Raw genomic sequence first — 12,157 nt, forward strand, 5'->3', positions numbered from 1 at the left:
CATTTTAATAACCCAAGTTCTGGCATGCAGTGGTATGGTTAGTATTAAGCTTTGTGGTGTTATGTGAAGTGGAGGATATTTTCGTGCAGTTAGAGCAAAATAAAAGATATCATCTTGATACAATTATAATATGTATGAACAACTTCCAGGCATAGAGACTATGCTGCCTAAACTATGGCAAAATATTCTTTAATAATGTTGTTGAATTCAGATTTTTTTAAAAGCATTTTGGTATTTACAGGGTTTTATGAAGGAACTTGGCAAGCATTCATTAATGGTGTATTATATACTATCAATAACTCTGATGTATCAGCATGATATTCTTAGATTAAATATTTTCAGTACAAAACCATTGTATGTAAAAACTATTCTTTGAAGAATCTCTAAGGTGCTTCTACAACTTCAATCTATTAGGTTGACTTGTGAAATGTAAGTCCTATAAAGGTGCATAAATAATTTGGTTTGACTTTTTTTAATTAATATCCTGAGAAGTTCCTTTATAATTAAATATATTTAAATATACAGGGAGAGAAACAATATGCTGTCAGTTAACCAAGACTACCTAAGATTTTCACAACAGTACCTAAACATTAGGAAACTACATTGATGAATACTTAGCCCTTCAATCCAATACTGTGCAAAACAAAACCTCTGTGCGCTTATACCTTCTGCTTATTTCAACAAATACTGTAACCTCTGTGCGCTTATACCTTCTGCTTATTTCAACAAATACTGTAACCTGTTATGTACAATGATAACTGCACTATAATCACAAATGATCTGAAAAGAGCCACTATCATGAACCAGCAAATATGATTAGTGCTTAAGATTTGTTAGTTTTAAGAGATCACTTCAAATGACCCATAACAGCTTCAGACCATTAGAGCACAGACGACCAAATATGTCTAAATATGATTAACAATTTTGCTCCAACCTTTTGAATGTGCAAAGGGACAAATAAAAACACAGATGAGAGTGACTAACATAGATGAACGAAAAACTTCTATTGATATTTTGAAAGGAATAATATCCAGGAGCAAACCAAGTACCTTTCACTTTCCAATTAATTTTTCCCTTAACTAAGAGCTATGTGTACAGAGTTTACATTTTACCTCAGAAATGAATTTTGCCTCTTCTTTCTCAACTTATATTTCATTAAGGCAAAAGGTACAGGTAGCTATGTGGAATCCATCTCCAAGGATTTAATAAGCATAATGTAAATATTAAATTCACTTTGATGGGAGACCTTTATTGTAGTGTGAAAAGTAATGGTTAAAGATAATGGTAAAGTACGTAATGGTTAAAAATAATAGTACTACTGTTTTGTTAAAAAATAGTAAACAAGCAGTTGATGCTCTATATAGGATCCATATATTTCAAAATAAAATGTTTAGATAAGTAATAGCACTAAGTTGCTGGAAGATTTTATTTTATGTTGTCTTGTAAAATTTGTATCACACACACACATACGCACACACGAGCACACTGAATTGTTCTTAAGATACCCATAGTCACAATGCAATACAATTGTGTATACTATTATAAAAATATTGTGTCTTGTAACTGAGCATTACCTATAGAAACAGCTCTTTAAAGTCTTCTAAAATGGTTTAAAAACCAGAATCAATGTACAGTAGTACTGAATTTCTGTTACAATTGACTTACCACACCAAAATAGTCATGGAAGTATTTTCAGCAGCCAAGAGCAATACCCTACTAATGCCTGCAGTGGACTTTCAATAATTTAAGAATGAACTAAGGAAATGTAAAATCTAAAATGCTAATTAAGTTACTATCTGTTCCAAAAAAATCATAATGCAGTACTGTACTAAATTAAACAGTAAAAAAAATAAAAGAGCAAAGTATGAGATGAAATTACCAAATTAATTTACCTCTGAAAAAATATTTGGGTCTCCCACATTTCAATTAAATTTTTTTCTACAAAGCAAATGATACTCAACCAAGGTGGAATACAGGACAACACTGAAACCGAATTGAAACAACTCTGATGCCTTACGAACTTATACATAGTACTTAATTGTTACAAGGGGTGGACCCTGAACTAGAGGTGGCAAATAAAGTTATGATTTAATTAAAAAATGGAATAGATGTTGTAAAACTTTTAATGTTATAAAAAAAAAGTTTACATAAATAAAGATAGTGCAATGTCATCTCATACAATTATTGTGTTGTGCAATTTATCTCTGAAACCTTTGGAAGACTAAAGCTAATTAAAATAAAACTTACTTTGTCATTAATAATACCAAATTGTTTAACCTGACTTGTGAGATTACAGTGAAAGAATCCTAACTTTATAGTACAGTACTGTATATCATGATGTATATATTCTGGAAATGTCATGGCAGTTTTGTCCTGGTGGACCACATGGAAGCAAGAGAAATTATGTTAATATTCATTGAATTATATAGAGAAGATAAAGGCCACACTTAAAAAACCATGCTAAAGAATTTTCTTGTACTGCGATGCTGCTGGAATGAGAGGCTAAGATACATATACGTAGTATCCTCAAATGAATTGAAGAGAGTAACTGCAAAAGACATAGCTGAGTGTTCTGTTTCAGCAAGTAGAAAAGGTAGTAGTCGACAAAAGAGTGAGTAGTTCACTACATACTACAAGAGAGATGACCATCATTACAAAGCCAGAGTAATTTGTCCATAAATAATATTCAATTTGTTATTATTTAAAAAATCAATAACTTCTGCCCACCAAGTAACACTATGGACAGTTGGAAAGTTAGTTCTCTCATCCCTTGTTCATGTAAAGGACTCCCATTTTTTTACCAAGCAGATTCATTAGTATTTCTAAACACAGCAAAGAAAACAGGACTGTAAAAGAATAAATATGGGAGTAACTGACAGGTGTTAACTTCCAATGACCAACACCAGCTTTCTCCCTACACAGGCATAATGAAGAATGAATACCTATCACAATTAGGGTAGGAAATTGGGAAATGGTAAACAGCCAAGGGTTATATATTATGTTAAAAGCAGATTTCAGCAAAAATCAGTTTTGGCAGAAGCAGTTGAGCCCATCACCAGCACCAACACCGAGCCTAGACTTACGCAAGAGGGAGCGTCCGAGCCTTCTGGATGCTGGCGCCGCTACCGAGGCCGAACTGCCATGGCCATTTTCCACTAAAAAAATTTGGCATGTTTATACCATAACCAAAATGATAATGTACCTACTGCAGTATTATCTTACTGTATATCAAGGACATTAGCAAAGGATGTAGTGACATCACAGACAGGGCACATATTCTACACAAGCAACTGGTAGGATTTAGAAGGGTAATAAACTCAGCATTTTTAAGAAGTATCTCATAATAAGCTGTTCATCTGATTGGTTAAAACATAAACTAAATATGTCTCTGCACCAAAATAAATAATACTGTATATGGTATACTGTACTTAAATAATTCACCAGGGTGGAACATATGTAAACCGTGGTATAGAAACAGGCAAAATAAACAAAATAGGCAGCAACACAACACTATATATTACACAATACAATCTAATGCCAAGATTTACATACCAAATATATCGCTGAACAGGCTGGAAGTTTGCTGTGCAAAATCATTGAGCTCTGAGCTCACATTTGTCAAGAAGTCCCGAGAGGATGAGGATGTCATGGTAGGTGACCGTGCACCAGAGCTGCTGGCAGTGCTCTGTCGTCGTGAATTCATTCCACCAACACCCATTCCACCACTGCTGCCACTACTACTTCCTATGCTTGAAATGTCTGTGCCACCCATAACACTACCTACAAAAGAAAGATTATTTATTACAACCACAATTTCCATTACTTGTAATGCAAGGTAATTGTAGCACAAAACCAATATCATTCTAATCTATTATCTTGTTAACTACAGCTTTTCTACTATTTCCTGACAACCAATCATCATTTTCCAAGTAGTATTAGCTATTTAGAGTAGGTCTTTTTATCCTATGAGAGTAACTACTTAAGCAGAAAAACGTTCTTAATATGACATATTTTCTAAGACAATTTGTATTTTTCATAGCTACACCCTGAGGTCTTAACAATATGATAATTTCTAGCGCCTAGCTGGATCCGGTTAAAAAGCAGATGAAAGTAAGGAATCTTGTGATATCTGGCAACGCATGCGTAGATCGGGGGAAGAGTGGTCAAACGCCGATCATCTACGCCAGTCTTGCCCAACTCAGGATGACTTAACAAAAAGAGGGACGGCTAGAGGTGGGCAGTATAACATTAAGACCTCAGGTTTGTAGCAATGAAAAATACAAATTGTCTTAGAAAATTTGTCATTTGTTCATACGCGAACAAACCTTCGGTCTTAACAATAGGATAGACTCATACTTGGAGGGAGGTAAAAGACATCCTAGACCGGCTGGGGGCCTACCCGCCAGTCCAGCTCTCAAAAGAAATAGTTCTTGGAGAGGGACTGAAGCCCATTGAGAAGCTAGATACACTAATATCTAACCACTCAGAACCTGAGTGACGTATAATGATATATGGGATAACCATTGTATAGGGAACCAAAGAGAAACTTTGACTGTCCAATAACAAACCAAGGCACTAGGGTTTGTAGTACTCCTGACTCCTCCTTGCCAGGAGTGGAGCCTATGCTACTAAATAATGGGTAAGATATTGTATATTGCACGACCACACTACCAGTATGACTACCTCACTCACCTGTATAAGACCAGTCCAGCAAATGATGTGTCTATTCCTTAAACCGCCCGAAGGAAGAAGGAAAGGTAAAAGAGAAAGAAGGAGACCAGCCAACTCACTCATTCTCTCATCCACACAATCATCTTAGGTAAGATACAAAGGTGCCCCGTTAAGGGCAACTATGAGTTACACAACCTGTTAGGCAGCCACCACAAGACCCAGGGAAAACGTGTCCATAGATCTGTGGGCAACATCCTTAAGATAGAAGGAGGTGAATGTGGACTGGCGTAACCAAGTACCAGCGCTCAGCACTATGTACAGCCAAGTTCTTTTTGAAAGCCAGAGAGGGATCAATACCCCTAACATAATGTGCTCTAGCCTGCACAGATGTGGTGACGGAATCATCAAGAGTCAATTATGCCTGTCTGATGGCTTCCCATATCCAAAAAGAGATAGTATTCTTAGATACCTCTTTCTCTGTACGGCCTGTACTAACAAAAAGTCTGCGGCAGCCTGGTCTAAGGTGCCGAGTCCTTTTAAGATAGTAACGCAGGGCCCGGACAGGGAACAACAAAAGCTCTTGAGCATCACCACCCACAAAGTCAGTCAGTGATGGAATGGAAAACAAAGTGAACCTGTCATCATGCACCGAGGGATTTTGGGTCTTGGCCACGAATTCAGAGACAAATTCGAAGGACACTGACTTCCAACCCCTGGTGTGCTTCACCTCATAACTCAGACCGTGGAGCTCTCCTACCCTTTTGGAAGATGCCAAAGCCAAAAGGAAAACTGTCTTGAGCGTCAGGTTCCTGTCAGATGAGCAACGCAAGGGCTCATATGGACTCTTAGTTAAACTCTTAAGCATCAAGGAAACATCCCACGTTGGAGGCTTGAGCTCTCTAGGAGAACTCGACTGCTCAAACCCCTTAACTAGCAGGGAAAGTTCCCAGGAAGAGGAGATGTCGATACCCTTCAGGCGTAACACCAAACTCAGTGCCGCCCTGTAACCTCTAATAGCAGAAACGGACAAACGTTTCCCGTCTTTGAGGAAGGTTAAAAAGTCTGCTATTTGCTGAATAGAGGTCGCGAGTGGAGAAAAACCCAGTTTACGACACCGATCACAGTAGATCGCCCATTTGCCTTGGTAAACTGTGTAGGTTGACTTCCTAAGACTGCTGGACATGTGCCCAGCTGATTTCTGAGAAAAGTCTCTCTCTCGGAGGAGATAGTTGATAGCCTCCAACCGTGAAGAGACAGGGATTCTACTGACTGGTGGAACCTTTCTGCATGGGGCTGACACAGGAGATGCCACCAAGGGGGAATTTCCCCCGGAATCTCCGATAACAACAACAGCAGATCTGGAAACCGTTCTGCCTGAGGCCACAGAGGGGCTACCAAAGTCATTCTGAACTCTGTGAACTCATCAGCCTGACGGATCAAACAAAACGGAGGGAAGGTATACACCTCCAGGTTGTCCTAGGGATGTTGGAATGCATCTTCTGCCAATGCCAAGGGATCTAGGACCACTGAACAGAACACCTCCAGCTTCCTGTTGAAGCGTGTCACGAAAAGGTCCAGCATGGGTCTCCCCCAAATCTGGAAAAGCTTGTCTGCCACCACTTGATGAAGGGACCACTCTGTGCCTAGGATCTGATCCCGGCGAGTGAGTTTGTCTGCGACCACATTCAGTTTCCCTGGGATATACCTGGCTGAGAGCTCTACCGAATTGCTGATTGCCCACTGGTGAAGCTCGACGGTCAAGGCATGAAGTTGCTGAGAAACCAGGCCTTCCTGTTTGTTCATGTAGACTACCACCGTGGTGTTGTCTGACATGAGAACGACAGAGTGACCCTCTACCATCCCCCGAAACTCCTTCAGACCCAGGGAAGCCGCCTTCAACTCCAAGACGTTGACATGCTGCTGCTTGTCCTCCAAACCCCAAATGCCTGAAGCGATGAGGCCGCCTAAGTGCACGCCCCAACCTGCGAGGGAGGCATCCGAGAACAGAAGGAAGTCCGGAGGGAGAGAACGCAGAGGGATGCCCTTCAATAGATTCTGGTCGTCCCACCACCAACGAAGGTCTTCTCTCACTTCCAAAGACAGTGGGACCATAAACAGGAGAGAGTCCCCCGCCGGAGACCAGAATTCCCCCAGTCTCCATTGCAGAGACCAAAGATGAAGACGCCCATGAGGGACCAGCTTCTCCAGGGAAGATAGCACTCCCAGAAGAACCTGCCACTGATGAGCCGACTGATGCAACTTTGAAAGGAAGTTGCACGCCACAGCCTGCAACTTCTCCAATCTCTGATCCGATAGGAAAACTCTTGCCACTGTCGTATCGATGACCATGCCCAGGTAGAGAATCCTTTGAGTAGGTATGAGGTTCGACTTTTCCTGGTTGACTAATATGCCCAGGTCCAGACAGAACCGAAGAAGATGATCCCTGTCTTGCAGCAGCTTTTCCTTGGAAACTGCCAAGACCAACCAATCGTCGAGGTACCTCAGCAAACGGATCCCCTGGGCATGGGCCCAACTTGACACGAGAGAGAAGACGCTTGTGAACACTTGAGGGGCTGTCGTCAGCCCGAAGCACAAGACTTTGAACTCGAAGATCTTGTCCGCCAGGGAGAAGCGAAGGAACTTCCTGGACGTGGGATGAACAGGGATTTGGAAATATGCGTCCTTCAAGTCTATCGACAGCATAAAGTCGCCTTCCCTCACGGCTGCCAACACCAAACACGGGGTCTCCATCTTGAACCGAGTCTTCCCGATGAAGTGATTCAAGGTGGATAAGTCGATCACAGGCCTCCATCCTCCCAACGCCTTGGGCACCAAGAAGATGTGACTGTAAAACCCCGGGGACGGACTCACAACTTCCTCTATCGCATCCTTGTCCAGCATTTTCTGCACTTCCTCCCGAAGAGCCAAGAACTTTAGAGAATCTGGGGGATACGTCTTCCTGAGATGCGGCTTGTCCGACAGAGGAGGAGAGAAGTCGAATGGCAACAGGTATCCCACCCGAAGGACATCTACCACCCACTTCTCTGCCCCGTGACTCTGCCACTTGGCCCAACAGCCAGCCAGGCAACAACCCACCCATGGCACAGGAGAGGGAGAGGCGCCCAACCTACCGACGGCCCCCTTGACCTCTGCCCCTTGGGCCCCTTCTTGGTTTAAAGGAACAACAGCGAAAGGGACATTGATCTTGAGACTTGGGCTGTGTCGAATGCAAAGGCCCTGCCAAACTCGAGGTCCTCAATGGCCTACCAGGCGACGATCTCCTCGACTGCTGCTGGACTGGGGGAGGAGGAGGAGCCGGACGTCTCCGAGAGCGGGACTCTGATTTAGACATGGCTTGTTGCACCAGCCGGTCCTTGGTGTCAGCCCGGCGTCGGTCTATCACATTTTCGAGTTCTGTCTGTGGAAACAAAAATTGCGACTCCAACAGATCACCGTTCCTCAAGGCCAGCAAAGACTCGGTGTTGAGCGACCTCTCAATCCTAGACAAAGCCGCGTCCCTCCTAACCAGAAGATTAGCCCATAAATTGGCACTGAGGTGAGCCAAATAAGAAAACGCCTTACCCCAGGACTGCAATAGACTGGCAAGCGAGGCGGCACTCACCAACCCTTCAGGGGACCTGTCAGAAGCTATCTTGGCAATCACCACAGACCAGAGGTCCAGCCAAGAAACCGTCTGAAACATGGAGGCCGCCGTAGATTCCAAAGCTAAGGCGTCTTGCGAGGACAAGGATGGAGCCACTGATCTCACCTGTTCCAAAGTCAAACCCGGCTTCAGGCGAATGATGTCTGGGTTAAGGTGGCGTAACAACAAAAATGCAGAGCTCGTAGCATAGTACTTCCTATGTCTTGTGAGAGGTGGGGGTAGTAGTTTGGTAGAGCCTCTAGAGCGAAGTGAACCATCCCAGTCAGAAGCAGAGGCGTTAACCTTCTGCAAGACTGACTGAAAGTGCCCCGACAACGGCAGCTGAAGAGATGATTTGGAGTCCTGAGTAGCTCCCACCAAGGCTTCCAAGCAAGAAGGAGTGTAATACGACCGAGCCTGAGTGGTACTTTCCAAATTGTTGAACCCACGAATGAGATCAACAACTTCCGAAAAGGAAGACAGAAACTCCAGCGTGTCCCCCTCCTCCTGCTCTGGCACCGGCGACCGACGACGAGAAGGATGTGTAGGCTCTTCTAATATGCCTTCTTCACCAAAATTCACAGAAGGGTTAGCAGCCAAACAGTCTGAAACCCCTACTAACCTATCTGGGCTGGGTCCAAGCGTCAGCCTCTGAGACGGACCCACTGTAACACTAGGCACATCACTTACCTCAACAGGTGACTCCAGAAGTCCATGAACGGACACGGGCGTGGTGGCTGTATGTACGTGAGATGGGGGGGACACTCGAGCACTCGAGATTGACGGAGTATCCCTTATAGTCAATGTCTTGGAAGCACCAGTTACAGAGGCAGGCAAACACTCCGGCTGCACCACCTCCGTGCTCACTACCTTCGACCTCTTGACAGGCGCCTTCAGATCTTTACAGCGATGAATAGGCCTTGGAGAAGAAGGAGCACTAACATCACGTGCATGGGCAGGGGAGGTTGCAACACGCTTGCGATGTGCAAGGACGGAAGGGAAGGGTGGGGTGGTTGCACGTTCGAGATTCGGCATTGAAGCAACCCCTGCAGAACACAAATCACTAACACTGCCCGAAACCACAGCACTCTCAGGAACATGTCCGCGTTGTTCCTCCCTCGATGGCGAAGAAAGGGCAAAGTCCTTAGCCTTCCAACGCTTAATACGCCGACAAGGCGTAGAAGGGGAAGAGGGAGAGGAAGACAGCACTAGCTTCTTATGCACACTCTTCTCGGAAGGCGGGGACGAAGCAACATGTTTCCTACCAGTCCTCCCAACCGATAAGGCAGCCAACTTCACATCCATTACAGGGTCCAGCCTTTGAAGCACTGCCTGGCATATGACCTCGGACTGATGCGCCAGAGAAGGCTCCGAAGACAAGGAAGGTAGATGTTGCGAACTGGGAGGCAGTGATAACGTCGCGGCTAAGCGAGGCGGATCGGAGGAGGCAACTGAGAGATACGTCATCCGATACAAAGCGACTGCAGACACCGGCGGAGCAATACAAGATGGCCAACTGCTTCCACCCGCGGAGACGAGGTCAGGAGGAGGGGGGATAGCCTGGCTGGACCGGGAAGGGGGGGGGGGTGCGAGCCTCTAAAAAATCAGCTAGCAACCCCCACAAGGACGGGGTACCCCCTAGCCCAAGCGTCTTTCAAATCGCCGCCATTTTGGACACCTCCGACTCTGGGAGAGAAGAGAATGATGAAAAAACCTCACCCTTCTCGGGAACCGAAAAAGCTTCCGAGGAAGAGGGTCCGATGTTCCCTCTTACCATAAAACTTCCTCCACTGCTCCTTAGGCCATGCCTGGCATTCCGTACAAGGATTCGTAATCGTACAAAAATTCGAACGACACCTACTGCATGTGATGTGAGGGTCTGTTTTCTGACGAAACCAAAAATCGAGAACACGGGAACCCAGGAACTCCGGGGCGCATACAATGATGCCGAGAAGGAGCAGAAGAAGCCATAATACCAGGTAAAAACACACACACACGCTAAAGGAAACGAAACGGGCAATGAACCGGGAAAAGGCCAAGAGAGGAAAACACAACTCTCACCCAGGCGGTTAAGAAAAGACTGGCGTAGATGATCGGCGTTTGACCACTCTTCAACCGATCTACGCATGCGTTGCCAGATATCACAAGATTCCTTGCTTTCGTATGCTTTTTAACCGGATCCAGCTAGGTGCTAGAAATTATCCTATTGTTAAGACCGAGGGTTTGTTCGCGTATGAACAAAATTAATGTATAATTAGAATTCATATTTTTATAAAGGACACCAAGAAGACTTTACATACCTCCTGAGCTTACAGACAGTCGACTCGAAGTCCCATTTCTGCTTGGTTGAGGCTGGCTTGGACTTATTTGTGACTGAGTAGGAAGGGGAGCCGTAACAGCAGCTTGGGGTTGTAAAGGAGCCTTGGGAGATCGTGGAGGCACTGCTGGAGGTGGACCTCTCTGGAGCATGGGAGGCGAAGAGGAAGGCACAGCGGTGGGTGCTGTTCTATGAGGAACAGGAGGAGGACCAGGCCCACCACCATGAGCAACCCCAGGTCCTGTTCCTGTCCTCATTGGCCCTCCTCCTCCTCCTCCTCCTCCTCCTATGTTGCTTCCACCTATACTTCCAGCTGTCCCTGTACTACCAATACTGCTGATGCTACTGCTACTGGGTATGCTCCCAGTGACCCCAGCAAGTTTTCCCTCGAAGGATGAATCACGAAGTTCTAGAGCCTGCGAATCATATTGTAGTATGTATTAATAAATATAATATAGTATACTGAATTGCATTACAATAAGCTTTTTATATATGGTACTAAAATACGTATGTAGTAACATTACAGTATAAAATATTTAATGGTACATGTAATAAAAAAAAGTTTTGTAACAGCAAGAATGAAAATTGCAAAAAACTATAGGCCAATTTTCCTAATGAATTGAATTCAGTTTTGTAGAGGAGTAAATTACCAAAATATTTTTGCTACCTAAAGACAATCACCTACTGAAGGAAGAACTTCGACTAACATCAAATGTTTGAGGTCAGCTAGTTAGCCAAGATATATATTCTGCTAGTGTATATTACTGATCAGGAGCTCTATTATCATAGTGCACTAATATCTGTAAAGGGTTAGTTTTATTAGTTTTAACATCAACTACTATCTTGTCAGGAACATGACATGCTGAGGAAAATCTGCTCTACAGAGCAAATATCTAATTTAAGAAGTCTCAGAAATGCATCATGTATATTTTTCATTTATCAAAACTCAGAAGATACACTTCACTACAATGATCTTAATGGTAAAACTAAATACAGTAGAGCCTCGGTTCTCGACGATAATTCGTTCCAGAAGGAGCGTCGAAATTCGATTATTTCGAGAAATGAATCAAGTTTTCCCATAAGAAATAACTGAAAATGGATTAATCCGTTCTTGACCATCAGTTATCACCCTAACCTTGCCTTTTTATACAATACATTACATGTAAATTACAACTAAATAAGTTAAAAGTTAAATAAATATCATGTTAAACGTATATTTATAATTTTAAATGTATAATATACAGTATAAAAGAAAACTAGCCTGTGTCCAACTGATTGTTGACCAAGATCCATAGGCTACCTAGGTAAATAGTAAGTAGAACGTAGTGTAGTGGGTAGGCATAAAACGTGTTGCTAACATAATAAAAACATTGAAAAGCAAGTCTAATTATTACAGCAAATTAATAAACTATTAAAATTACACCCAATTTATATTAATCAAAAACTTGCAAAAATTTGCCTACAGTAAGTCGGCATTTAAGGATGTAAACAAACCATAGCGCAGCCCTGGTGGTTTATATCGGGAC

The 12,157-nt window shown here is 43.3% G+C and overlaps 1 protein-coding gene across 1 annotated transcript in view; it reads right to left on the reverse strand.

Moving 5' to 3' along the window:
- LOC135197783 (MAP kinase-activating death domain protein-like) overlaps window positions 1–12,157 on the reverse strand; it is a 312,071-nt gene that overhangs the window by 162,627 nt on the left and 137,287 nt on the right. The window contains 3 exon segments of the mRNA XM_064224890.1: window positions 3,084–3,155; window positions 3,553–3,780; window positions 10,615–11,047. Coding sequence (XP_064080960.1) covers window positions 3,084–3,155; window positions 3,553–3,780; window positions 10,615–11,047 — 733 coding nt within the window.

Source organism: Macrobrachium nipponense, chromosome 21 (genome assembly GCF_015104395.2).
Source record: "Macrobrachium nipponense isolate FS-2020 chromosome 21, ASM1510439v2, whole genome shotgun sequence".
Lineage (NCBI taxonomy): Eukaryota > Metazoa > Arthropoda > Malacostraca > Decapoda > Palaemonidae > Macrobrachium > Macrobrachium nipponense.